The following is a 25,431-nucleotide window of genomic DNA, read 5'->3' as shown; positions in this document are numbered from 1 at the left end:
AACTGACTCACTGTACTTACGAAATAAGGCACGAAGAAGCAGACGAGGCTTTGATAAAAGGCATCCAGGACTGTGATCCAGAACATGTAGGGAACATAGACCTGCAGAGACACACATCACCTGTCAGTCTAAACACAGCACTTCTTAATGACTTCACTACCTTTATTTTTCCTTCCTGGTGAAATGTAGGAACCACAGTAACCACACATGTAACCACAGTAGTATTACATCTCAATACAAAAACATATGGACCATAGATAGTAATTCAGTCAGCAAGTCTTATATCTTAAAATACAAAAAAGTATAAATTAAGAGCATTGTTTTCCCTTCACTAATAACAGAATAAATGCAGCATGTCTGGATTAGGTTATCCTGAAAAGAGAAATCTGGTCTTTTATCAAATCAAGGTTCAAGGTTGGTTTATTGTCATACAAAAAACATGCTTTCACATAAAAAAAGAAATTTGCACTCAGGTCCCTGCAGCGTAATAAAGTGACAGTAATAAAATAAATGATAATTAAAGCTTAAATAATCATCTAACAAACAAACAACAATATAAACCTCCTATGTAAGATTAACTATCTAAAATAACTAACTAGCCAATTACAGACTGATCACGTATTCAGTGTTTCTGAGAAGCAAACAATGATTACAATAGCATATCAGCAACTCTGATAGCAGGTTTGGAAGGACATGTTTATGTGTGTATGTGTGTATGTGTGTGTGTGTGTGTGTGTGTGTGTCACCTTATAGGTCTGTGTAGACTGGTAAAGCTCAGGCAGCTGCATCAGGGTGTCTTCAGGCGTGTCTCTGTCCAGCACGCCGTAGATGAGAGGAGGGACGGAGGTGAAAATGAGGTTGAAGAGGATCAGAACCCAAGAGTTGGTCATCACACTCCCAGAGAAACCACAGAAGAACTGATACCAGAACAGCAGGTTCACATACATCTGCAGACAAACACAGCCGTGAGGATTTTCACAACATCTGAACTGGATTTGTTTTCTTGATTAAACTTTGATTGCAGTAAACACAAGTGAGGATACACAGGTGTTTGTTTTGTTATTTAGCTGTTTTTTATTTTTATTCAAGGACCTACAGGACCATAAAAACTGTGCAATGTATGCTACACTGTGTGAGATGGCCCTACTAAAATCTTGGTAACAATCTGTGACCACCTGTATAGTATCATCAGTTTTAAGGTGTCAGGAATGTGTTAGAACCAATGTTTAGTCATAACAGCTGCTTATAGTACAAGAATCCAGCAGAACAGGTAGAATCATGTGAGACAGTGATCATGTGAGTAAGGACAGTGGTGGCAGGAAAAATCATGTGAGCAAAACACTTGCCAGATTTACTAAGAAAGCAGCATTGTTCAATGCAGCCTCAGTTTATGTGTATTAAATGTTTGATTTACTAAGACTGCACGTTACACAGTTATGTATAATGTGTGTCCTGATCCTGGAAGTGAAGAACACAGTGAAGGAGAAATGATCATTTAGTGACCTTTATTAAAAATATTCACTTTGGCCATTTCACCTAAGTAAAACGTATTACTTCAAAATGAGCAGGCCTATGTCCTGCTTTGTCTGTTTGATACATGGGTGAGTAACAGATAAGGGCTGACAAGATGAGCAATTCAAAAATATGTTAAATATAGTTTTAAAAGCAGCATCAGGTTTGTTAAAATCTACATTTAGTATTTTTGTTGCTTTTATATCATTTGAAATGACATTTGCACAATTTTTTTACCAAAAGTAAGACTGAATGCTCCTGAAAATGTCAAATGGTGTAACCACAAAATAATGATAAATATTACATATTTTATCACCTACAGTGTATTTAAGTGGACTTATACTAATAATGACTTCATTTGTAAATTAAATGTAAATGTTTCCTGATCTCCATGGTAACCCAGATACCATATATAATATATAATATTTAGAACAATTGTATTCCATTACCTTTATTTAATATAAAGTTATAATGTAAGATCATGCCAAACTAGTTGATATGGTGTTTTATTGACTATTTACTGTTTTTAAGCAAGTTGAATTATTTGGTACAAAGTTTTTATGGTTACACCACTTAGACATTTTTTGCCATAATCCTCTAATATATTCTCTCAAAATGGATTAAAAGCAGAAATTTGATCCTGGGTCCACAAAAAAAGAATGTGTGCAAGTTATTCATACGTTTATTTCCACATTTTAACCCTTTAAAATTGACTAAACCACATGGACACAAAAAAACGTAATTGACCCAAATACAGCAGGCATTACATGAACAGCCAGCTCAAAAGACACAGTGAATCTGCTCCATGGTCATGTCTATTGTGAGCATTGTTGAGCAATAGATCAAGTCATTTACCTCTGAGGATGTTTGTACAACTTTTGAGGTTTGTGAGGTAGATTTTTCTGTGTTGGTTTGTGCCAAACTCATCACCTTATCACATCATGTAATCACACTGTCTATGGTGTAAGGATTATTTAGAGTCTCACCACATTCTTGTAGATGAAGTAGAGGATCATGTTAGCGAGACGAGAGTAACACCAGTGACCGTGGACCAGCAGCAGCTTACTGAGGTGTTTAAACCTGGAGATAGCAAAGTCACTGGACATCACAGCCTGGAGAGCAATCAGGAAAATGTTTATTAATAAAACATTAGGAATAATATTTCCATTTCCATTTCTCATGAATTCTTGCTCTGACAACAAATAAGACATGTGCTGTCTGTACGTCATTTAGATGTATTTGCTCAAACTAGCGGCTGTTACCTGCATGCCCTCCTGACCAGATATCCCGATACCCACATCAGCCACCTGGATCATACTCACATCATTGGCTCCATCACCTAAATCAAAAAACACAACTTCCACAGTTAGAGGTGTAGCATGATGGCATCAGAGGTTTTACACACTTAGAAATCTTTCAACATGCTTTCAACTGAAATCTTAATTATTCATTAGCAAGCAGCATTTGGACCAGCTACATGTGCTTACCCACAGCCAGGGTCATGACGTTCAGCTGGTCCCGGATCAGTCGGACCACTTGGCTCTTCTGAAGCGGGGTGGAGCGGCAGCAGATGACTGCCCTGCAGTTGCAGCTCAGCTCCAGAAAGTCTCCCTTCAGTTCCTCCTGCAGGGCCCAGTCCAGCGTCTGGCCGTCAATAACCAGAATGAAGCCGGCCTCGCAGCTTGATTCTCCATGATTCCCTGCTGCAGTCTGTTCAGTCACAACGCCCTCACCACCCTCCACTTCCAGTTTGAGCTCCTCAAGTACAGCTGCACAAGCATCCTGATGAAAAGAAATCCATAAATACTGTCATACAGCGTGATTGAATCGATCACTGTTGGTCAGACAGTCTGTGGGATTACACTGAGATGAAACTAGGAACATAAAGGAGGAGTCCATGTCATTTTTATGACCTCTTGACCTTTGTTCTTGCACCACAGTCAGATTCATATTTCTCCTTAACTAACAATTTGGTCTAGGGCAGGGTATCATAAACATTATGACCTCATTCAAATCAGCTGTGGACATTCATGCTCCCTAAACGATGACTTTTTAGTGACCTTGTATATTCTCTAACATCAGGACCAAATATCAACGTGGCATGCACAAGATATTTCATATTCTGTCAGGTTGCTATGAAATATATTAAACATATTCATGCAACTGTGGTGAAAGTAGGAGAGATCCTGTGCCTGGTGTTAAACTTCTGAAATGAACAACATTTGCATATTCATAGATTCTTGAATTTTTAATGAGGAATAAGGAGGAGATGCTATTTTAAGGATTTTAAAATTATACTTTTCTTGTGGAAAAACTACATCAGACACACATTATTGTTCTAGGCAGAGTATTTTTAAACTTCTTACATGTCTGGAGGGGATCTCTGAAGATTACAAAAGTCTAAGCATAGTATAATTATTACTTTAATTGATTAAATCTCCATCTTCTCCCCAAAACATCCATAATCTCTGAATATGTTAATATGCTTTCCTGCTGGACACAAGATGTCTCGTACTTCACTGTAAAGTCCATTGTCAGTTTTTGTGTGCTGGAGGATTCAAGTTTCCACATCACACTTGTATAAGTTAAATATTGGACCATAACTGCTTCAAAAGTAGTTGTGATGTCACAAATTATGCTCATTAGTCCAAGTATTTCTGAGTGGAGAGGAACTTTAAGAATAGTTTTGGGCCAAAGTGCTGAATGGAAAAACTGACAGGTTGACATTGTTATGTTCCATCACCAGCTGGAGAAAAGTTAGTCAGCACACACTCTAAATTGACACTACTATGCAGCTTGATTGATAATAGCAAACATACAAAAATGGTAAACACATTTCTAAAGAGTAGCCAGCAAGTTAAAAAACCAGCATGCTTCAAATGTTTAACACCTGCAGAATGAGGATATATAAGCACTGATAAGCTGGAAGGATGCTCACTTTATCTCAGGTAAAGAGGGAATGAAAGATCAAAACTTTTTTCCAAATAAGCCCCTGACCTTGCTTCCACAGTTGGCAGTGAGAAGCTGGTCGTTGGGACGGAGGAGTTTGCAAGCGTAGGCGATGTTGATGGCTGTCTCTTGTTTGTCTCCAGTGAGGACCCACACTTTGATCCCAGCTCTTTGAAGAGCTTCTATAGTCTCTGGGACTTCCTCCTGGAGTCTGTCTACGATCCCTGTGCTGCCTGTACATGTAGAAAAACACATTAAGCTCTACTGAGCTGTCTGAGTCATCACAGCTCTTATATATGTATATATGTATGTGTGAGCTGCAGTGAGCTGTCTTACCCAGCAGGGTGAGGTTGGTTTCTAGTCTCTGTGCTGACTCCAGCAGCAGCTCCTCTCTGTTCTCTATGCTGCTCTCTGCCTCCTGCTGCCTCTTCAGCCACACCCTGTACTCCTCCTCCTCCACAACCTGATCACAGAGAACACAGAGAATGTTGAACTTTGAGGGAAGTGTTTAAAATAATTTGAGATTTTGAAATAATCATTCATGATAAAATGATGATATTTAGCCATACTGAACACAAAGACAGGTGGAGTGAGTACCTCCTGATCCTCCCTCTGAAACTCTCTGCCCAAACACATTCATGACTGTAGCAACCTTTTATTTGTTACGCACCGTTCTTAGAACTCACCTCTAAAACGGATTTGAATGGTTTAGTGGTTTTAGTTATCCAGGATGTTTTTTGCTTAATTTTCTGGCAATCAATGAATCACATGACTTATCATTGAACATCTACATTGAAGAAAGAGAAGTACTTAAATGATATCAGCTGTTTGCAGCTGACTGAGCTCAGGGCTCACATTTATCATATTCACATGATTGATCACATGAGGGAATAGCCAATCAGAGATATGAACTGACCTTACATCTGTAGTATCTGTAATATCATACATACTTTTCAGATCTTTACAGAGTAGTCAGTGCTGTGTTATTCTGTAAGAATATACATAAATACAGTTTTTTGTGTGACATCTTTAAATCTCTTTGAATAATAAACGTGACATAAACAAAAATGTAATGCAATTGATAAAACATCTCTCCCTTCATGGAATAGCTCTGCCTGAATGCTGTCTCCTGGAATCTCCCAACAGGTCAGGACACCTTTAGGACACCTTTAGAGCTCCTAAATATTGACTGATTCAGGAGTGATTTCATTAGTTACGAAAGTTAATACGATTCTCTTCATCCTTGTCCTAAACGTGAGGAGCTTGATAAATATGGCCCCTGATCTCACTTGGGGACATCATTCATGTGGTGCTTTAATGAGTTTGACTTGAACTTCTGAGAGCAACAAGACTTCATGATGGTAAATCATTTGTAGTGAAACTATGTGAGATTTTCTCATCTTAAGTTTATAAGAAATGATTACTGCAAAATTGGAAAAACACAGAAGCACCAACAATTCAACAATGAAAACATGAATGAAATACTATCTGAGCATTGGAAGGATGGTATTGGAAGATAACAACAAAGAGTATGTAGTTTAATCTGTGATTCTTTGTAGAGTGAGAGTAGTTGCAGAATCATGAATCACAAATGATTAACATCTATAAATTAAAGGAGCTTTGTCTTTTTTTTATTGTTTTATTGTTTTTTTATTTTTTATTTATTATCTTGTTCCATTGAATGTCTGTTTTTGTCTGTGTATATAATTGGGTGGGTGAAGATAATACTTTTTTTTGGACAAATGATTGGGATTGTATAGAAATTAGGGGTCAAGCAGATTAAGCAGATTCCTTAATTTCTTTTAGGAATTACAAACATGTTGAACAATGATATGTTTGTATCCTTTCTCACTCCAATAAAAAATAAAAAAATAAAATGTGTGAGAAAGCTGTTTTGTGCCCCCCACGGTTCAGACTCTGCTATTTATTATTTCCACATCAGCGTTACCTTCCTGCACTGTTACCTTTTTGGCGATGCAGAGTGTGCGTAGGCCTTCTCTTGCATAGCTGTCTAAATGTTCCTGCGTCTGCTCTCTCATGTGATTGTAGATCTCCTGAGTGTGTTCTGAACCTGAGAACACACACACACACACACACACACACACACACACACACACACACACACACACACACACACACACACACACACACACACACACACACACACACACACACACACACACACACACACACACACACACACACACACACACACACACACACAGTGATGCAACATTTCTGTCAGCTGTCGTTGTTATTCAGTATTCACTCTGTTCTAGCTACCTTTAGGTGCCTCTGCCAGGTCCATGATGACTGAATCAGCTCCTTTTGTGTAGACCACTACCTGTGATGTGAGCGGGTGGCGGACCACCACTGACATCCTCTTCCTGTTAGAGTCAAAGGGCAGAATGTGGAGCAGCTTCACAGCCAGAGAGCCGATTCCTGGCAGATCCACCAGCAGGCTCTCTGTAGATCGTCCCCGCAGGGTGCAGCGGTACACTCGGGCTGCGTGGACCAGAGCTGCTTCATCGGGACTCTCTGCCTCATACAGCAGTTCATCATCATTATCGCTCTCGAGGTCAACGTCCCTAGTTATGTCCTCCACATCCTGCCGGGCCCCTCCAGGGTTTGTCTGTGTACCTTTGAGATTGTCCTCCGTCTCCCTGTCCTCCTCATCTCCTTCCTCCACGCTGGCAGATAAATTTAGCTTACAGCTCACTTTGGAGGTTTCCAGGTTGTTGTCTTGGTCTGGATCAGACCCCTCTGCTGTGCTGTCGGGGGATGCAGAGGAGTTGAAGGTGCCCGTCTTCCCCCGAGCAAATAGCCTGCTGGTGAAGCTGCGGGGGCTGCTTCTGATCTGGGGGGTGGACAGGGTGGAGAGGGCTGAGAAAGGAGAGAAGCTGAAGCGCTGGAACATCAGTTTGATGTCTTCCAGGGACTTGAGAGGAGTTCGTGCTTCAGGCACCTGCAGGGACCAAGAAACAAACAGAACATGGAATGAGTTTTTGGAAGCAAACCTCTGAGCTGAACTACTGTGTTGCTAGTTGTTTTTATTATAATCATTTCTGAAATGTAAATGGCATTCATTTTTTCTCCTGTTTTATAGAAGAAGTGTTGTTAGTGTTTGGTCTGATCCATGTGGACCTTGTGGTGACATTATACAAAACACTGCAGGAAATGATTGACAGAAACTGTGATGCAGGTTCCATTTCCTTAATCCAGAGCTATTCACTCATCTTTTAATCCTTACTTACTGTTTAGGTCAAATTTGACCCGTTTGGACACGTGACAGCTGTAAAAACACCCCAAATGTCTTTTACTGTGAAATTTGATGACTTTTCCTAAAGTGGACCAAAATGTACAAAAATATTTCAAAATGTTAAACTTTTATATAGGTGCTACTTATTATTGTCCATTGAGGCTGTTCTGGGTCAAATTTGAGCCGTATCTATTGACATGTGTTTAAGTGAAATGAATAGTTCATAGTTTTAATAAGATAGTAGTTATGAGGATTTCTTTTTATGATGTAGCAGTGAAGACTGATGGCTCTAACAGATTTAAACAATATTTAAAGCTATTTAAAATGTGACATTTAATTCAACAGTTTAAATCAGTCAGTTCTCCTCATAATCACAGAACCACCAGTTAATCACAATATAAACACATGGTACAAAGCTGTGGTGCATATATAATCTTTGGAGATGTTGTTAACTTACCACATGTCTTGGCTGGCTGGGTGAGGAGACAACCACGCTGTTGCAGATTGCCAGAGCAAGGAAAAAGTCAGTGATGCAGGTGAGCTCCAGGCTGGTTGGAGTCCCAGACGAGACCTCAGACAGAGGCAGCACAGGAGAGCAGAGCCAGTTCAACTTCTTCACCAGCTCAGGGTCTGGTACCACCTCCTTTGCCTGAAGACACAGAAACAGCAGGAGCTGAGCCGTCATGGTTAGAGCATGAACAAATAATAATAATACACTTTATTTATAGAGCACCTTTCATACAAGGCATGTAGCTCAAAGTGATTTACAGATTAAAATACAATAAAACAGTAAATTAACAGAATAAAGAATTAGTAAAATTAGACAATGTGTTAAACAGTAAAAATGTGTTGAAAGTAAAATAAGTTAAAATGACAGTAATTAAAAGCCAGATTAATTAAATATGTTTCCAGCTGTCATTTAAAAATATTCACAGAGCTCACATCTACGACAGAGTATTAGGGCCATACTAAGAGGAAAAATAAATAAATAAATAAATACAATTTTGGAAATTACGAGAATAAAGTCGTGATATCACAAGAATAAAGTCATAATATTACCAGATAAAAGTCGTAATAATACAAGAATAAAGTGGTATGAATAGCACGCAGATGTAACATAGCCTTGCAGTCGACCGCTACCAGACAGCTCCTCTTCCACAAAACAAGCTATTTCTTCTGGGTGCCAAAAGATTAAGTATTTCCTTATTAGTCACACAAGTGGTTACCAGCCCAGAGGAAATGAAGATGTAATCAGTACGGATCAACCTCAGTGATAACTCCTCAAAAAGACCCACAGGGAACATATGATGTCATGAAAGAAAATAAAAGTGAGTTGAATGCCGGTGGCTGAGTGATGCTGACCTACTCAATGAACTATTTTGAATGAAGAATGAACTCAGGTTCTAAGGTACCAAAGTATAACTTCACAAGATGCTCAACATTCCTCATTTTAACGCAGTGGGAAGAGTTCTCATAACATTATGACTTTATTCTCGTAATGTTACGACTTTATTCTCGTAATGTTACGACTTTATTCTTGTAATGTTACGACTTTATTCTCGTAATGTTATGACTTTATTCTCGTAATGTTATGACTTTATTCTCGTAATATTATGACTTTATTCTCGTAATGTTATGACTTTATTCTCGTAATATTACGACTTTATTCTTGTAATGCTACGACTTTATTCTTGTAATATTACGACTTTATTCTCGTAATGTTACGACTTTATTCTCGTAATGTTACGACTTTATTCTCGTAATGTTACGACTTTATTCTCGTAATGTTACGACTTTATTCTCGTAATTTCCACAAAAAAAAAAGATTATTCCATCATTTTGGGGCATAATTAAAATCTTGTCAAGTCTCTCCAGCGTGTCCTGGGTCTTCCCCGGGGTCTCCTACCGGTGGGACGTGCCCTGAACACCTCACCAGGGAGGCGTCCGGGAGGCTTCCTAACTAGATGCCCGAGCCACCTCAACTGGCTCCTCTCAACGCGGAAGAGCAGCGGGTCTACTCCGAGCTCCTCCCGGATGACCGAGCTTCTCACCCTATCTCTAAGGGAGAGCCCAGCCACCCTACGGAGGAAGCTCATTTCGGCCGCTTGTACCCGCAATCTCGTTCTTTCGGTCACTACCCAAAGCTCATGACCATAGGTGAGGGTAGGAACGAAGATCGACTGGTAAATCGAGAGCTTTGCCTTTCGGCTCTGCTCCCTCTTCACTACGACGGATCTGTGCAGAGTCCACATTACTGCAGACGCCGCACCGGTCCGCCTGTCGATCTCCCGCTCCATCCTTCCCTCACTCGTGAACAAGATCCCGAGGTACTTAAACTCCTCCACTTGGGGCAGGATCTCCAAGTGGAGAGGGGGAGGGACTTCCTATTTTCTTATTGAGGTAATTGTGTGTATTTTAAAACCCAGCTGTGGATGACCTGAGATCTTATAAGGGATTGTAAAACCACAGAGAGTCTGTGATGTAGGCCGGTCCTAACCCTAACCCTAACCCTTAAAAACAAGTAAAAGAACCTTAAAATCTTTTGTAAGACACGGGGAGCTAATGAAGTGAAGCTAAAACTGGAGTAATAACAAAAGTATCCATCATAGCCTACCCAGTGGAGAAAAGCATATTTATTCTGACAAATAGAGTAACATGTGACTCAGTGAGTTCCCTCGTGTGCTCCAAGCTTTCTTCAAGGCAAGGCAAGGCAAGGCAGTTTTATTTATATAGCGCATTTCATACACAGTGGCAACTCAATGTGCTTTACATAAAAGAAACATTTAACAGAAAAAATTGAAAAAACATGGAATTTGAGAAATAAAAATAAAACCCAATCATCCAACACATACATACCCCCCCCCCCCCACACACACACACACACACTAATAATAAAAACAAAGTACAGAAACATAGAAAGAGAGAATAAAATACTATAATATTGAGTATTAAAAATAAGATTGCAGCATAAAATAATGATTTGCTTTAAAATCATTAAAAGGACATAGAGTGCAAATGAAAGATTAAAATTTAAATTGCTTTGAAAGAGCTCAATCATAAGCACAGGAGAAAAGAAGTGTTTTTAACCTGGATTTAAAAATATTCACAGTTGGGGCTGATTTCAGTTCTGCCGGTAGTTTGTTCCAGTTGTGTAAAAGCTGCTTCACCATGTTTAGTCTGAACTCTGGGCTCCACTATCTGACCTGAGTCAGTAGATCTCAGAGCTCTACTGGGTTTATATTCTACTAACATGTCATTCATGTATTCTGGACCTAAACCATTCAGTGATTTGTAGACCAGTAGCATAACTTTAAAATCTATTCTATAGCTGACTGGGAGCCAGTGTAAAGACTTTAGAACTGGAGTAATGTGCTCTGATCTCTTTGTTCTGGTTAAAACTCGAGCTGCAGTGTTCTGAATGAGCTGCAGTTGTTTAATGCTTTTTTGTGGGAGTCCAGTCAGAAGACCGTTACAGTAGTCGAGTCTACTGGAGATGAAAGCATGAATCAACTTCTCCTGGTCTGTTTGAGACATAAAGCCCTTCACTCTGGATATGTTCTTAAGCTGATAGAAGGCTGTTTTGGTGATTGATTTGATATGACTGCTGAAGGTCAGATCTGAGTCTATCAGCACGCCAAGGTTTCGGACTTGGTCGCTAGTTTTTAGAGAGAGTGACTCGAGATGTTTACTGACAGCAATCCTCTTCTCTTTATTGCCAAAAACAATTACCTCAGTTTTGTCCTGATTTAATTGAAGGAAATTTTGGTTCATCCAGTTTGTTACTTGCTCTAAACAGTGACACAATGACTGTATTGGACTGTAGTCATCTGGGGACAGTGCTAGGTATATCTGCATGTCATCTGCATAACTGTGATAGTCTACATTAGAGTTCTGCAGAATTTGACCCAAAGGCAGCATATATAGACTGAACAGAAGGGGTCCAAGAACTGACCCCTGAGGAACTCCACATGTCATAGCAACTCGATCGGATTCATAACTTCCAATGGTCACAAAATAACTCCGCTCCTCCAAGTAGGACCTGAACCATTCTAGGACTGTTCCGCTGAGTCCTGCCCAAGTTTCCAACCTGTTCAACAGTATACTGTGATCCACAGTGTCAAACGCAGCACTGAGATCCAACAGGACCAGAACTGACACCTTGCCTGAGTCAGTGTTTAACCTTATGTCATTTAAAACTCTAATAAGAGCTGTTTCTGTACTGTGGTGAGGTCGGAAGCCTGATTGAAATTTGTCAAAAAGGCCACTGGAGTTCAAGAAATTGCTGAGTTGATTAAAAACCACTTTCTCAATGATCTTGGCTATAAAAGGAAGATTTGAGATAGGTCTGTAGTTGGTTAACATGGAAGCATCCAGCGTTCTCTTTTTTAAGAATGGCTTAATGGCAGCTACTTTAAGGGGTTTAGGAAACGTGCCTGATTGAAGTGAGCTATTTATTATTTGTCGCAAATCTGTTTGGACAGAGTTCATAATAGTTTTAAAAAAGTCTGATGGCATTTTGTCAAGACAGCATGTTGATGGTTTTAGATGCTGAACTGTTTCCTCTATGGTTTTTTGGTCAACTTTTTTAAATTCTGACATCACAGTTGAGTTATTCCTGGGAGGTCTTAGGGATTGCGTCTTTTTATTGTTTTGTTGATTTGTGTTGATATTTAACCTTATGGACTGGATTTTTTCACTGAAAAAGCAAATTCATTGCATTTATCTGTGGAAAGGAGTTCTGGAGCTATCTGTTTAGGGGGGTTTGTAAGCTTATCAACCATAGCAAACAGAGTGCGAGTGTTGTTGATGTTCTTATTAATCATTTCAGAAAAGTGTCGCTGTCTAGCTTTGAGTAACTCATAGTTAAAATTACAAAGACTTTGTTTGTAGAGGTCAAGGTGAATTTGAAGTTTAGTTTTTCTCCACTTACGCTCTGCTTTCCTGCATTCTGTTTTTAAATCCTTTACCATCATAGTGTTCCTCCACGGTGTTTTCTGTCTGATCAAGGTCGTCTTAGTTTTAGTTTTAATAGGTGCAACAGCATCCATGACATTTGAGATTTTCCAGTTAAAATTATCCAGGAGTTCATCAACTGACTCTGCACTCACAGTTGGTGACATAGCTATAGCCTCCATAAACTTTGCACTGGTATTCTCATTTATGTACCTTCTCCTAACAGACACAGAGGTTAACTGAACATTTGGAATGATCTGTAAGTCAAAGAACACACAGAAATGATCAGAAAGAGCCAAGTCCTTGACATCAACAGAAGAAATGTCAACACCTTTAGAGATAACCAGATCCAGAGTGTGTGTGGGCCCTTTCACATGTTGCAAGAGGCCAAAAGTGTCAAGTAGAGCAGAGAGTTCTTTGGCATTACTGTCCACGTTATTGTCTACGTGAATGTTAAAATCCCCTGTTATGATAAAAAAGTTGTAGTCAGTGCAGATAACTGACAGCAGTTCAGCAAACTCATCAATGAATTTTCCTGAATATCTTGGAGGTCTATAAATGATTAAAAAAAGAACTTTTGGATCACCTTTTAATAAAAAACAGAGATATTCAAAAGAGCTAAAATCACCTAATGTAATTTCCCTGCAGTGAAATACAGATTTAAAGATGGCAGCAACTCCCCCGCCTTTCTTACAGGTTCGGCACTTGTTCATAAAACTAAAATTTGTTGGTGCTGTCTCATTGAGAATAGCACAACAGCTAGATTCAGTCAGCCATGTTTCACTAAGAAGTAAAAAATCTAGATCATAGGTCATAATGACGTCATTAACTAACAGTGATTTGTTGACTAGTGATCTGATATTGAGTAGAGCTAATCTTGTGGAGATAGCAGGAGACACTGGTATGTTTCGTGGTTGACATGCTATACTTAATAAATTGGCAGATTTAATTGAACCCTTTTTTTCTCACCAGTTTAACTATTCTTCTGTTACCTGTCAACACAGGGATTGAGAAGGCTACCTGAACTCCATAGGGCCCTGACTTTTCCTGGGGGAGAACATTATTAGTATCAGTATTGCAGCCTGGACCCGGCACATATCAGTCAGACTCACAGATGATATGATTCAAAGGAGGTGGGGGGGCTCGGTGACTTTTGGGTGATGGTGTTTTCCAGCGTGGTGGAATGCGAGGGGCTGGACGAGGAGGGAGGTTGAAGGGAGAAAAAATGGGATTTGGGCGTGGTGTGAGTTGGATTCCTGCAGTGACAAGGTCATTCATCCTGTCGGTGAAACCCAGAAGTGGGGAGTCCGGACTGAGTGGAGAGAATGAAAGGCTGGATGGGGTCCTGGTTGGTGAAAGTTGGGAGTCTCCTGGTGGGGCTGGGGGAGACTCCACTTGTTGGGTTGTTGGGGCTGGGGGAGACTCCTCATGTTGGGCTGTTGGGGCTGGGGGAGACTCCTCATGTTGGGCTGTTGGGGCTGGGGGAGACTCCTCATATTGGGCTGTTGGGGCTCGGGGAGACTCCTCCTGTTTGGCTGTTGGGGCTGGGGAAGACTCCTCATGTTGGGCTGTTGGGGCTGGGGGAGACTCCTCAAGTTGGGCTGTTGGGGCTGGGGGAGACTCCTCAAGTTGGGGTAAGGATGGTGACGTTAAAGCCTCTCTCTGGGTGTGCTGACTTTCATGGTCAGTCCTTATCTCAGGCGGTAACAATTCTTCTCCAGAAAGCTGTCTTATCTGTTGTTTTGGATTGTCTCGCCTCTTGTCCTTGGCAGGGGCTGCTGGTGACTGACGCACAAAATAAAAAATGTTGTAGCTTAACAGCTGTACTCCTGACTTGTTAAGGCAAAATCCATCTGCCATAAAGAGGTGTCTGCGTTCCCAAAAAATGTAGAAATTGTCAATAAAATTCACTGATTGAGCGGCACACGTATCTTTGAGCCATCTGTTGAGCATCATCAGCCTGCTGAATCTCTCGTCTCCTCGCCGAACTGTCGGTAGAGGTCCACTGATAAACACCTCAATATTCAGACATCGAACTTTGTTGAGCAGATCATTAAAATCCTGTTTCAATACCTCTGATTGTTGTTTGACAACATCAAGTGCTCCTGTGTGTATGACGAGAGATTTCACTGTTGGATGCTCAGCAGCGATTTCCAGAATTTTATCTGAGATATCGGACACCATGTCGTTGGTAAAACAGAGTACTTTGGTATTTTTGTTGAAAAAGTGTTTTATCTTATTCACAGCTCCGTCACCCACTATCAGCGTTTGAGGCCCAGTGGTTAGCTCTTTCTGCGGCCTTTTAGTATGTGATTTAGCCTCATACCTTTCTCCGGTGTTGGAAGATGACCTTTCTTTTGGGGAGTCAGGGTCTCGTAAAAGCGGAGCAAATCTGTTCTCTAGTAGAATCCCTGTGTCTTGGTTCGGTTTGCTCTTACTTTTTGTTTTTGCCACAGTCCACGGCTGTTTTCTCCTTGGTACTGGGGTTGAAGAGACCCTCCTGTGCGATGGCAGTGCAGGCCACCCAGTTTCATCACGAGTCTCCGGGTGCTGGGTTCTGCCTGTTAACCGTCTTCCCATATCTGAGGGAAGCGATTTATCTGTATGCTTTGGCTTTGCACCAAGAGAGTTCCAGGGAGGACTACTGGTTGATTTACTGCCGTAACCACCAGCCTCCTGCTTCTTGGTGGTGCCAAGTAGCTGTGTGTTAGCCTGCTCCTGTCCACTGATTTGGGTCATCAGTAGAGTGGTTTCATTCCCATAGTGTCCATTTACCTCCACGTTGACTTCGAGTCGCTGAATTTTCGTCTCCAGTACTGCTATCTTCTGGAGAAGTTTGTAGTAGTCATCCGTGGAAAAGGGAGGCATCTTGCTGCTAATTAGCTTAGCTTAGCTGAGCTCCTCAATCCCAGTCACTATAGTGCAGGCTTGTGCTGCTGATAGGCCACACTCACGAAGTAAAAGAGTTTAAATACTAGTGGTAGCCTTCAGATACTTTCATAAATTAACTCCAAGTGATAAAGAAGTATCCAGGACCCACTTTCCATAAATTTTGTAGCAAAAGGACAGGATTGCAATGGAAAAAAAAGAAAGCAAAGCGGAGAGCAAAGAGCGAAGCGTCTGCACTCAAGCAAAGCAGTACACACACACCCATCAAGTGACATGACACTGAATATATATACACAGGAAAATAAATGTGAAATAAATATAATCTACTTTGCAACATCATGTTTTATAACAAATGTTACATCATTTGTCACAAATTATTAAGAAAATGGTTGTCTTTAGGATAAAAATGTGAATTGTTTTTTTTTTTTATTTAAATGGAAGAAATACTTTTCTTTTCATTTGATGTTTTTAAATGAAGTAATTATAAGTATAAGTCCACTTAAATATAATGTAGGTGGATCAAATATTGAATTCTTATCATTCTTTTGTGGTTACACCATTTGACATTTTCAGGAGCATTCAGTCTTACTTTTGGTAAAAAATGGTGCAAATGTCATTTCAAATGACATAAAACCAACAAAAATACTAAATGTACATTTTAACAAACCTGATGCTGCTTTTAAAACTATTTTATAACAGATTTTTGAATTGATCATCTTGCCAACCCTTATTTGTTACTGATCCAAATGGATATATGATCATATGATCCAAATGCAGTAACAGGTTACTTCTGTGTGTTAACATGTTCAGTTGAACAACCTGATTTCTGCTTTCCTGTGTGCATGTGAATTTACTGAGTGAGATTCAGTGTTGCAGCACAGACTGAAACATCCAGACCATAGTGTGGTTTAGACTGCACGAGCTGCAATGTTTTCTCAAGTCTGGATATGACCCAAACACACAACAAATAATGTGATTATGAGTGTGTGTGTGTGTGTGTGTGTGTGTGTGTGTGTGTGTGTGTGTGTGTCTGACCATGCGGCTGCAGAAGGCGCTGGTCCTGGGTCCTGGACTGTCATTGGCCAGTTGTTCCTCCTCTTCATCAGACTCAGCAGTGAGGGTGTGCAGAGACACAGAGCTGCGGTTACAGCTGAGGGAACGACAGCTCAGAGATTTACCGCTGCAGCCGGACTTCAGAGTCACAGAGCGACCCGCAGCTTCATTCTTCTCCGCCTCGTACACCTCCAGCCTCCGAGCTACACACACACACACACACACACACACACACACACACACACACACACACACACACACACACACACACACACACACACACACACACACACACACACACACACACACACACACACACACACACACACACACACACACACACACACACACACACACACACACCTTTTAACTCCGTCATTGTGGAGGAAATCTATGGTGAGCCATGTTTTTCTTTCACTGGTTAATTTTAATCCTAAAAAAACTGAATCAAAAATAATATACAGTAAATGAAGCAAATACCAAGCAATGGATGAGCTAACAAGACATTTAGAGACAACATAGATTCATCACATCACCCATTATCAGACACTAGATTCTTTCTGCCTTGGATGCCATCTATGTGAAGCTTGGATGTACTGAACTTACTCTTAATGCTTGTGTGTACAGCTGCTGATTCTGTCTAATCTCCTATGATTGGTAATGAGTAATGTCCCCTGTATAATGAGCTATGTCACATGCTTTAATTATATAATTATCTTCATTTCAATGCACGCCCCTTTTTCTCTTTCTTTCTTTTATGTCTGTCTGGTCTGGAGTTATTCATCTGAAGCCTGTTGTGTATGTTTATGGTTGCATGGTTTATAATGGTTGTATATTCAATAGAAATTTGATGACTACAAAAATAAAACAAATTGTAATGAGCGAGAATTTTCATTTCCCTGTCAGGTTTTTATGACCCATGCTGATATTTACCTAAATGTTGATTAAATATGCACACAGCTGACACGTCTTATATTTCATGAGTTCCTTTATAAGCTTAAATTACTGATTTTATAAATGTGACTGGAGAAACTCTTGAAACTGACATCAAACCGAAACAAGATATCTCACTCTGTTGGAGTTGTTGAGAACAACAAAAACACTCAAGACAACACAGTGATGTTACAGAGTGGAGGTTCCTCCCCAATAAACAATCTTTGGAGGACAGACACCTGCTGCAGGGAGCACGTTTACAAGACAACAGACACGTTTCCTTTTGGGCTGTTGTCAAATGACTCATGGGATTCATATTAGTCAGTTACAGATATGACCTGCTGTCATTTTAACTAGTAACAGTGTCAAAGTCTGTTCATCCTCTCTTTAACCCTTACATACTATTCAGGACCAAATTAAATTTATATTTTATATTTTAGAGCTGTAAAAACACCTAATACACATTTCCTAATGTGACCCCGAATATAGAAAAATTTGAAATAAAATGCATCTTCTTTGTGGGTTTTTTTTGGGCAGCTGATTCGCATTTTAGAGATGTACAAAACATCAAAAATCGCAATTCTTTATATTCTATAAAATGTTCTCCTGGACCATATACAGTGATTGTGAATGTCTTACAGCTTCATTAAAGATTAATTAAACATTTATTAATGACTGATGGAGAATTTATGAATGTGAATTTGTGTAGAAACTACTTTTGAGTCAGAAAATGAACAGTATGTGAGGGTTAAAATGAATGTTTTCTGCAGTGCTTCACTCCACAGTTGGGGTTAGGGCTAAGGTTAGGGTATGGTAGGGTTAGTTGAAGCAGATATAACTGGTTCAGGTTAATGTTGGAGAAAACACATCAACAGGAAAACAGCTGATAATTAAAAAAAAAAAAAGGAAAGCTGCTACCTGTATGGTTTATATGCTGCTTTTTGCTAGTAAAAAAGAAAGGAGATAAAGCATTTATTAGCATTGGACTTCAGTGAATCTGTATTTTTCTGCTTGTGTCAGAACTCACACTCTTGACTTTTAAGACCTTTTTGAAACCTCTTCAAGGAAAAAATAAAATCATTGCTGCTGCAAAAGAATACAACACATTAGATTACTGCACACACAGTTATGAGCTTTACTGAAATTGAAAAAGAGGTGAGAAATAAACGTATTCCTGACACAACAATGATAAGCACAACACTAAGTTATGTTATCATTTATATATGGATAATGTATGTATTTATCATGTGTCATATCCTGTCATGATCCTTTATACATGAAAAAATACTAATGTCACTTCAGTCATAGTATGAATGTGTATGTGAAAGTGTCAAGAAAAGCAGGATTTGACTGTTGTAGTGGGTTGAAATGGAACTCATTCTGAAGTCATTTATATAGGACTGTAACTAAGGATTAGTTTCATTATATTTCCAACTGCTGATTATATCTTACATTAAGTTACATAAGTTGATTGGTTGGTTATGTAAAATAATCAGAAAATAATGATAATAATGATAAATAAGATATATCTATCTAAATATAATTACACTCAAAACAAATTTAATATCTTAACTCATACAATTTAACAACATGTTTACACATTTTTAGACCTTGAATATCAAAAACTAAATGTAAGACATTTAAGACTTTTTAAGGATCTGCGGAGACTCTGTCTGTATACAGGGAAATGCTGGATTATACACTGTAACTGTCTGAGGCTGACATGGACAATGAGCAGAGTACATTGAAAGCAAGGCTCAACTGGTATAGCCAACACTGATCCATTGAAATATGTCCTGACATGACTTAGTTGCAGACACAGCAAAGAGCCCCTCTTTCTAGTTGCCTGCCATACTGTCTGTGAGAACATGCATATTTTAATCTGCAGTATAAAAGCTTTCATTGTTCATGTTGGGTCTCTTACTCCTCATCGCTGTGGAAATATGAGTATAATATGAAAATGTGACTTCATGTTATTATCACTCTCACAGTGATATTTTTTAGATCTTACCATTTTCTTCATGAGGATATTCTATCCCATAGATACTGCAGCGGCGAAAAACCATCTTGTTCTCTGTCAGAGTTCCTGTTTTATCAGAGAACAGGTACTGGATCTGACCCAGGTCCTCTGTGATGTTGAGGGCCCGGCACTGGATCCTGGAGTCCAGCTGCTCGTTGTACAGTGCGAGGTCATTGTGGATGAAATAGATCTGACCTAGTTTCACAATTTCAATGGACACGTAGAGAGAGATGGGAATCAGCACCTGTTGGACAGAGATGGATCACATGACAAACTGGGACTGAACATGTATGAGGTATAATAAACCAGGTATGTTCTTTTTACCACCACTAGAATTCACCAACACTGTGCACAACACTTGGAAGCTCAGCTGAAACAAATTCACATATTTAATGTATGAAATAAAAATAAGTCATCTCCACTATATCATTGCAGTGATGCAGTGGAGGTGCTGGTGTCTTAGCTCTGGCTGCAATGCAACAACATCCAGCAACTAATTGTACTGGCAAGACAAATAGGAGCAAACACACATTCTTTTACACTTTCCATGGGGATCATTGTCATGGAAAATAACATGACACCATCATAACTTCCCAGAGTTGTACAATTCTGTCTCATACATAGTCTTATAAACACTGGTGTAGTGTCCATTGTTTGAGTGATGTTTAGAAACTGTCAATCAATCACTAGTCCAAGTCTTTATGAGTAAAATGAGATATCATGATGGATTCATTGGTGATGTAAACATGTGGACACCATGTTTGGTGAAGTGGGGGAGGAGGTTAGAAACAATTCACTGTCTATTTCTAGTTGATTATTTATTGCTAATAATGTTGCTGTAAATAACTGACATCCAAGGTGTTGACTTTAGTACGATGGTGTTTTAGGGCCATGTATGTAAAAAAAATTCAAATACTGACCTGGAGGAGGGGGGGGGGTGTGCATTTTGAGAAAAAATCTCAGAGTTTCTGAGATTAAAGTCGTAAATTTACAACCTAAAAGTACAAACTTTTTTTTTTCTCACAAACTTGTGACTTAATGTCAGAGAAGTTTTTTTTCATGAAATATTACCCCCACTCCTATATATATTTTACTTTTTTTTACTTTTTTAAATTTTAAATTATTTTAACATTCAATACATCATCGTACCTTTGATCTCTGTGGAGGGAGAAAGGTTAGTGGTTTGAGTGGTGTAAGACCTAATTAAAAAGAAAAAAGAAAAAGAAAAACTTTTGAGTAAAGGTCTTTTGTTTTTTCTACTAAAGCTCATGTCCCCATAACAACTTTTTTTTTTGTCTGATTGGTAGAAACCTTGTAACACACACACACACACACACAATCACACACACACTAGGTTTCTGACAGTAACCGTAATTATCAACATCAAGAGAATGGGTCAAGCCCTGTGTCTTATTTCTGTAGAGCCTGACAGAAAAAAAGGGACCCTTTCAGTTTACAGTTCTGTAATAAGCTGTCCGCCTCCACAATTCTAGTAAATGCATTTAATATCATCATACCTGCAGCACAATGATCATTGTCCAGAAGACATAGAAGCCAGCCAGGGCAGGTGATGTCTCCCCATCAACCAAGAAGACAGGATCTGTGAACTGGCTCATCCAGAGGCCATGACCTGAATCACAGAGAGACACCAGAGCAAGTCATTACACCGACACCAACAACTGGAGATTTAAGCTGTAACTGATTTGAACACAGGCCTCAGTGGCTGTCCCGTGGTCTCCATGTTGTTTTACACAGTCAACAATACAGTGTGTGGTGTCAATCAGTGTTGGTACAGACCTATAGCAGCAGTCAGACACATGATGATGAGCAGGAGCACACACCACAGGACATCTGTGTTCAGACGCTTCTCCAGCTGGCTGCGTTTATACCTCGGCCCACTGTTGTTCATCATGGCTTTAGTCTCATGACCTGAGTCATAGAGAGACAACAGATATAATGACCATTACAGGACTGCATCAGGATCACTGAGAGTTAAAGAAAAGCTCTGAGTTGAATCTTTGGGTTTACAGTTTCCAGCTCCATCTTATACTACTTTACAACCTGTCTGATTCATGTTTGGCTTGTGTGAAAGCTGTCAGTCATTCTGGTTCAGACAAAATAATCAAACCAAGTCATTTCCAACAGCAGGATGGTGTGTGTGAGACTGAGTCAAAATAAACTACAGTGTGTGTTCATGATAATAAAGGAACGTGTCAACCAGTTCAACAGTGTGGACAACAATGGAGCTGTGAGGCCCACAGGAATACATGCCAACCTTTAACACACATACAGTATATTGTTGCTTTGTCCCAGACAGAGATTAACACACAAGACAAGAGTGTGTGAAAATATACATTGTGAAACAAGTCTAGTCTTGGATTTAATCCCTTGAAACCAGCCTATAGAATACCAACATACACCCTGTATCCTTTATGTACCACACTCCTCATCTGGTACATGTATCTAGTTTGATTTGTGTTTGACTCACTACATGAAACAGGCCCCAGAAAGTTACTACTACTTACTCACAAGCTGTTAGCCAGCCAGCCAGCCAGCCAGCCAGCCAGCCAACCAACCAACCTAATGGTAACCTATGTTCTGTGTGTAGCATCTGACATACTAAGAAGCAGCATGGGAAACAGCTAGCCTGACTCCGAAACACACCCACATCCACCTATAGAGCTTACCCTGACTGCAATCCTAACTCCATCTAAAACCAACTATTTACTTTACTACAGTAGATGTATGCAACACTATTCTTGACTCAATTGTCAACAACAATTTCGAGTGCACTGCCCTTTAACTTGACTTGTTGGTTTAGCTAATCTGTGTGTTTCTTTTCCCATTATACTTTGATGTAGCACTGACCCTGCTTTACATCATCTGATCAGCTAATCTGATGACTGTAATGTTATCAGAACTGATAGAAATGATAGAAAAAACTATAGAAATAAGAATGTTCCTTCAATCTCAGTAAACCAGACAGGATGCAGGATTGCTGCAACACAGTGAAACCCAGAGTTTAGACAGTGATCTCTCCCTGAAGCCTGACTCAGCCTCTTTAACATGCTTTCATATATGTTACTTGAACTTATGTTATGTTAGTATGTTAAACATATTTTACATGAATACAACCATATACAAGATCCCTGAAGCTCAGGTTAGAGCATGACTGAATCAGTGTTATGTTTACACTGTACACTATGTTCTGTGTCTATCTCTAGCAGCAGGTTGTGGACATAGCGAGTACTAAAACAACACCTGCATACAGTTCTGTGCAGGCAGAGAGGCTGGACGCCTGCTCCCACTCACCTGACTGGTTTCACTGGTATAATCTTTACTCAGAGTGGACACAAAGGAGCTATGATTCACTTACAAGTGTATCATGCTACGAAACACTTGGGAACAGCCTAGACCTCCTTCCCATGCTAGATGGCAGAGAGATGTTCTCATTCATTTCAAGTTGGTTAAAATTAAATATACACTACAGGGCTGCAAGTCTAACATCTATGAAGTTTGAAGAAAACTATTTTGATAACTTAAAAATGTAAATGATTGGGTGGATTAATTGTATTAGCCTCTATCTGAATTGTTACTGAAGAGGAAGTACTTAAAAAAGTGTACAGAATTTTGCCTTTTTGTTTGTTTGTTTGTTTTTCATGATTATGATTATGATTATGATTATCATTTATGTACCTATAATGCGTGTCTATTTGATTTCTGTCTTATTGTTTTATTACAATGAGAGAATGTTTTGGAGGGTATGCTGTGGGGATTGTGTTTGTCTATATGATACGTACCAATAAATAGAGTATACTAAACATTTGAAACAGCCTGTGAAAACAGGCCAGTTTTAACACACATAAACTCTATAAAAGCAGTGTTAGCTGCATGCTACATCTCACCATACGTGTTATGTCACAGTTTACAGCATGATGAAATATTTGTGATATGGAATTCCATTGCCTGCCTAAGCTCCATATTTCATACTGACCAGTCTTAGCTGCTAATCTCTTTAGAATGGCTGCTTCAAGGACATACAGTATTTGTTGGCTGTCTGCTAAGAGAAGCTGAAGTCAAGAAACTTCAACATAGAAACACTACACAACATTTTTAGGGTGTGGATTTGTTAGATGTTGTATGTAATGACTATTTTCACTCATGCAATCACTTTCAGGCCTTCCCATGCATGTTTAGAGAAAACACCAGAGTCCTCCTCTCTTCCGGAAAACATAAGCTCAGGTATGAGCATGTGATCTGTAAATGGATATCTTATCTGGATCTGGAGTAAAATGCAACTGGAATGTAATTAGATCGGGCTAACACTGTGCATGAATTGAGTTGAGCTGTAAATGTAGTAATATCTGTGAAGACTGACCACATTCATAAGTTTAAATCTGCACAACAGGTTGAAAGGTCACCTGACTCCACCTCCTCCTGCTTTCTTAAACTACCCAATAAAACAGCCATGGACTCTGCAAAGTACCCGCTCCACCTACCTAACCTACATATTGAGATTTGATTTGAGCAGGTGGAATACCCTGTGTCACATGTCATCCAGATCATGTATTCAGATACAGATCACATGTTAATATCAAGCAGCAACTACCACAGCGTGAGGATGCAGCCCATACAGAAGTACCTGAAGTGTACAGGCTTCCATTCAAAAAGCCTCAACTTCTCTATGGAAATACTGAGTCAATCATTTTTTCCCCCCAACAAGTTATTATGGTTTCAAATTCTAAATTCAGGCCTTCTAATAAGTGTGCTGGTGGTCATTGCTTCTACAGACTTGAGGACGTATAGTAGCTTTGATGTTGATTGACAACTGTTGGACTGTTGGAGCTTGTGTGTAAAGTATAAACAGTGATTTTCTCCAGACGCACAGTTCTATGTTTGTGGTTCAGGGATTACACTGACAAGACCTTTCACATGATGCTGCCCCTAATATTTCACTGAGTTTTATGGGACTTGATTACAATACCTGCCCTGTTACCACAATTTAGCTAAAGTAGATAATGTTAGCCCAAATGTGTAGCATAGGGGTTTTTTTCCCTGCAAAGACCCGCCCTTACTCTGGCTCTGACCCTTATATTTTTACTCTAACTGTAACCATCTCATTGCTCATTCCTAAACCTAATCAACCTAACCAACTAAGGCAATGAGCACGAGTCAATCAGAGGCAGAGTATGGCCTTTCTGGTCTTTGCAGAATGGGGAAAAAATATAGGATAGATAGGCATCCAGGGCTTAGTATTCCCAGTAAAGTAGTGTTAGAATGAATCTGGGACATTTATCAAGCCTGCTATCTGGGCAGGGTCTTAAACATCATCTGTGACCCAACACATCCTGGCCACCACCACTTCCAACTACTTCCCTCTGGCAGATGATACAGGACAATTCAGTCACACACGACAAGACTGAAAAACAGCTTCTTCCTCCAAGCTGTTAAACTAATGAACACGTCCTGATCCCCTCATCCCACTCACTCACCCACACACATTCACTGATTGTGGCCTACTGTTACAATGAGAATTGCTACTGTTTGCACCTTTTATATTGCATATTGCACTTTGTTGCTCTTATAGATTGTTAATATTTTATTTATGTCTTAAGTTGTTTTTCATTGTCTTAAATGTTCTTATGGCTCAGGGAGTGCTATCTAAATTTCGTTATATTGTTGTCTGTCAATATAATGATCATAAAGCTACTAAACTTAAATTTAAAAAAACTTTGGTTTGGGGTAGTAGGACATGTTCCAGGGTGTGACTGGAAACATTCTGGCTCCTAATGGGAACCATAAATCAACCATAAACTGCAACTCTGGACTTCAAACCAGCTCCAATGCAAACCAAGAGATGACA

At 39.6% G+C, this 25,431-nt stretch overlaps 1 protein-coding gene across 1 annotated transcript in view; it reads right to left on the bottom strand.

The window, feature by feature from the left end:
- Positions 1 to 25,431, bottom strand: part of atp10d (ATPase phospholipid transporting 10D) — a 59,111-nt gene that overhangs the window by 4,253 nt on the left and 29,427 nt on the right. Inside the window, exons 7-20 of the mRNA XM_062440943.1 lie at positions 21,366 to 21,497; positions 21,086 to 21,198; positions 19,560 to 19,812; positions 16,598 to 16,818; positions 8,178 to 8,369; positions 6,745 to 7,426; positions 6,426 to 6,532; positions 4,798 to 4,924; positions 4,510 to 4,694; positions 3,000 to 3,294; positions 2,775 to 2,851; positions 2,499 to 2,624; positions 747 to 947; positions 21 to 101 (exon numbers count right to left, since the gene is read on the bottom strand). Coding sequence (XP_062296927.1) covers positions 21 to 101; positions 747 to 947; positions 2,499 to 2,624; positions 2,775 to 2,851; positions 3,000 to 3,294; positions 4,510 to 4,694; positions 4,798 to 4,924; positions 6,426 to 6,532; positions 6,745 to 7,426; positions 8,178 to 8,369; positions 16,598 to 16,818; positions 19,560 to 19,812; positions 21,086 to 21,198; positions 21,366 to 21,497 — 2,792 coding nt within the window. The remainder of the gene's footprint in view (positions 1 to 20; positions 102 to 746; positions 948 to 2,498; positions 2,625 to 2,774; positions 2,852 to 2,999; positions 3,295 to 4,509; positions 4,695 to 4,797; positions 4,925 to 6,425; positions 6,533 to 6,744; positions 7,427 to 8,177; positions 8,370 to 16,597; positions 16,819 to 19,559; positions 19,813 to 21,085; positions 21,199 to 21,365; positions 21,498 to 25,431) is intronic.

Source organism: Scomber scombrus, chromosome 19, assembly GCF_963691925.1.
Source record: "Scomber scombrus chromosome 19, fScoSco1.1, whole genome shotgun sequence".
Taxonomy (NCBI): Eukaryota; Metazoa; Chordata; class Actinopteri; order Scombriformes; family Scombridae; genus Scomber; species Scomber scombrus.
Note: the sequence above shows the minus strand (reverse complement) of the source record. Positions and strands in the feature narration are given on the sequence as shown.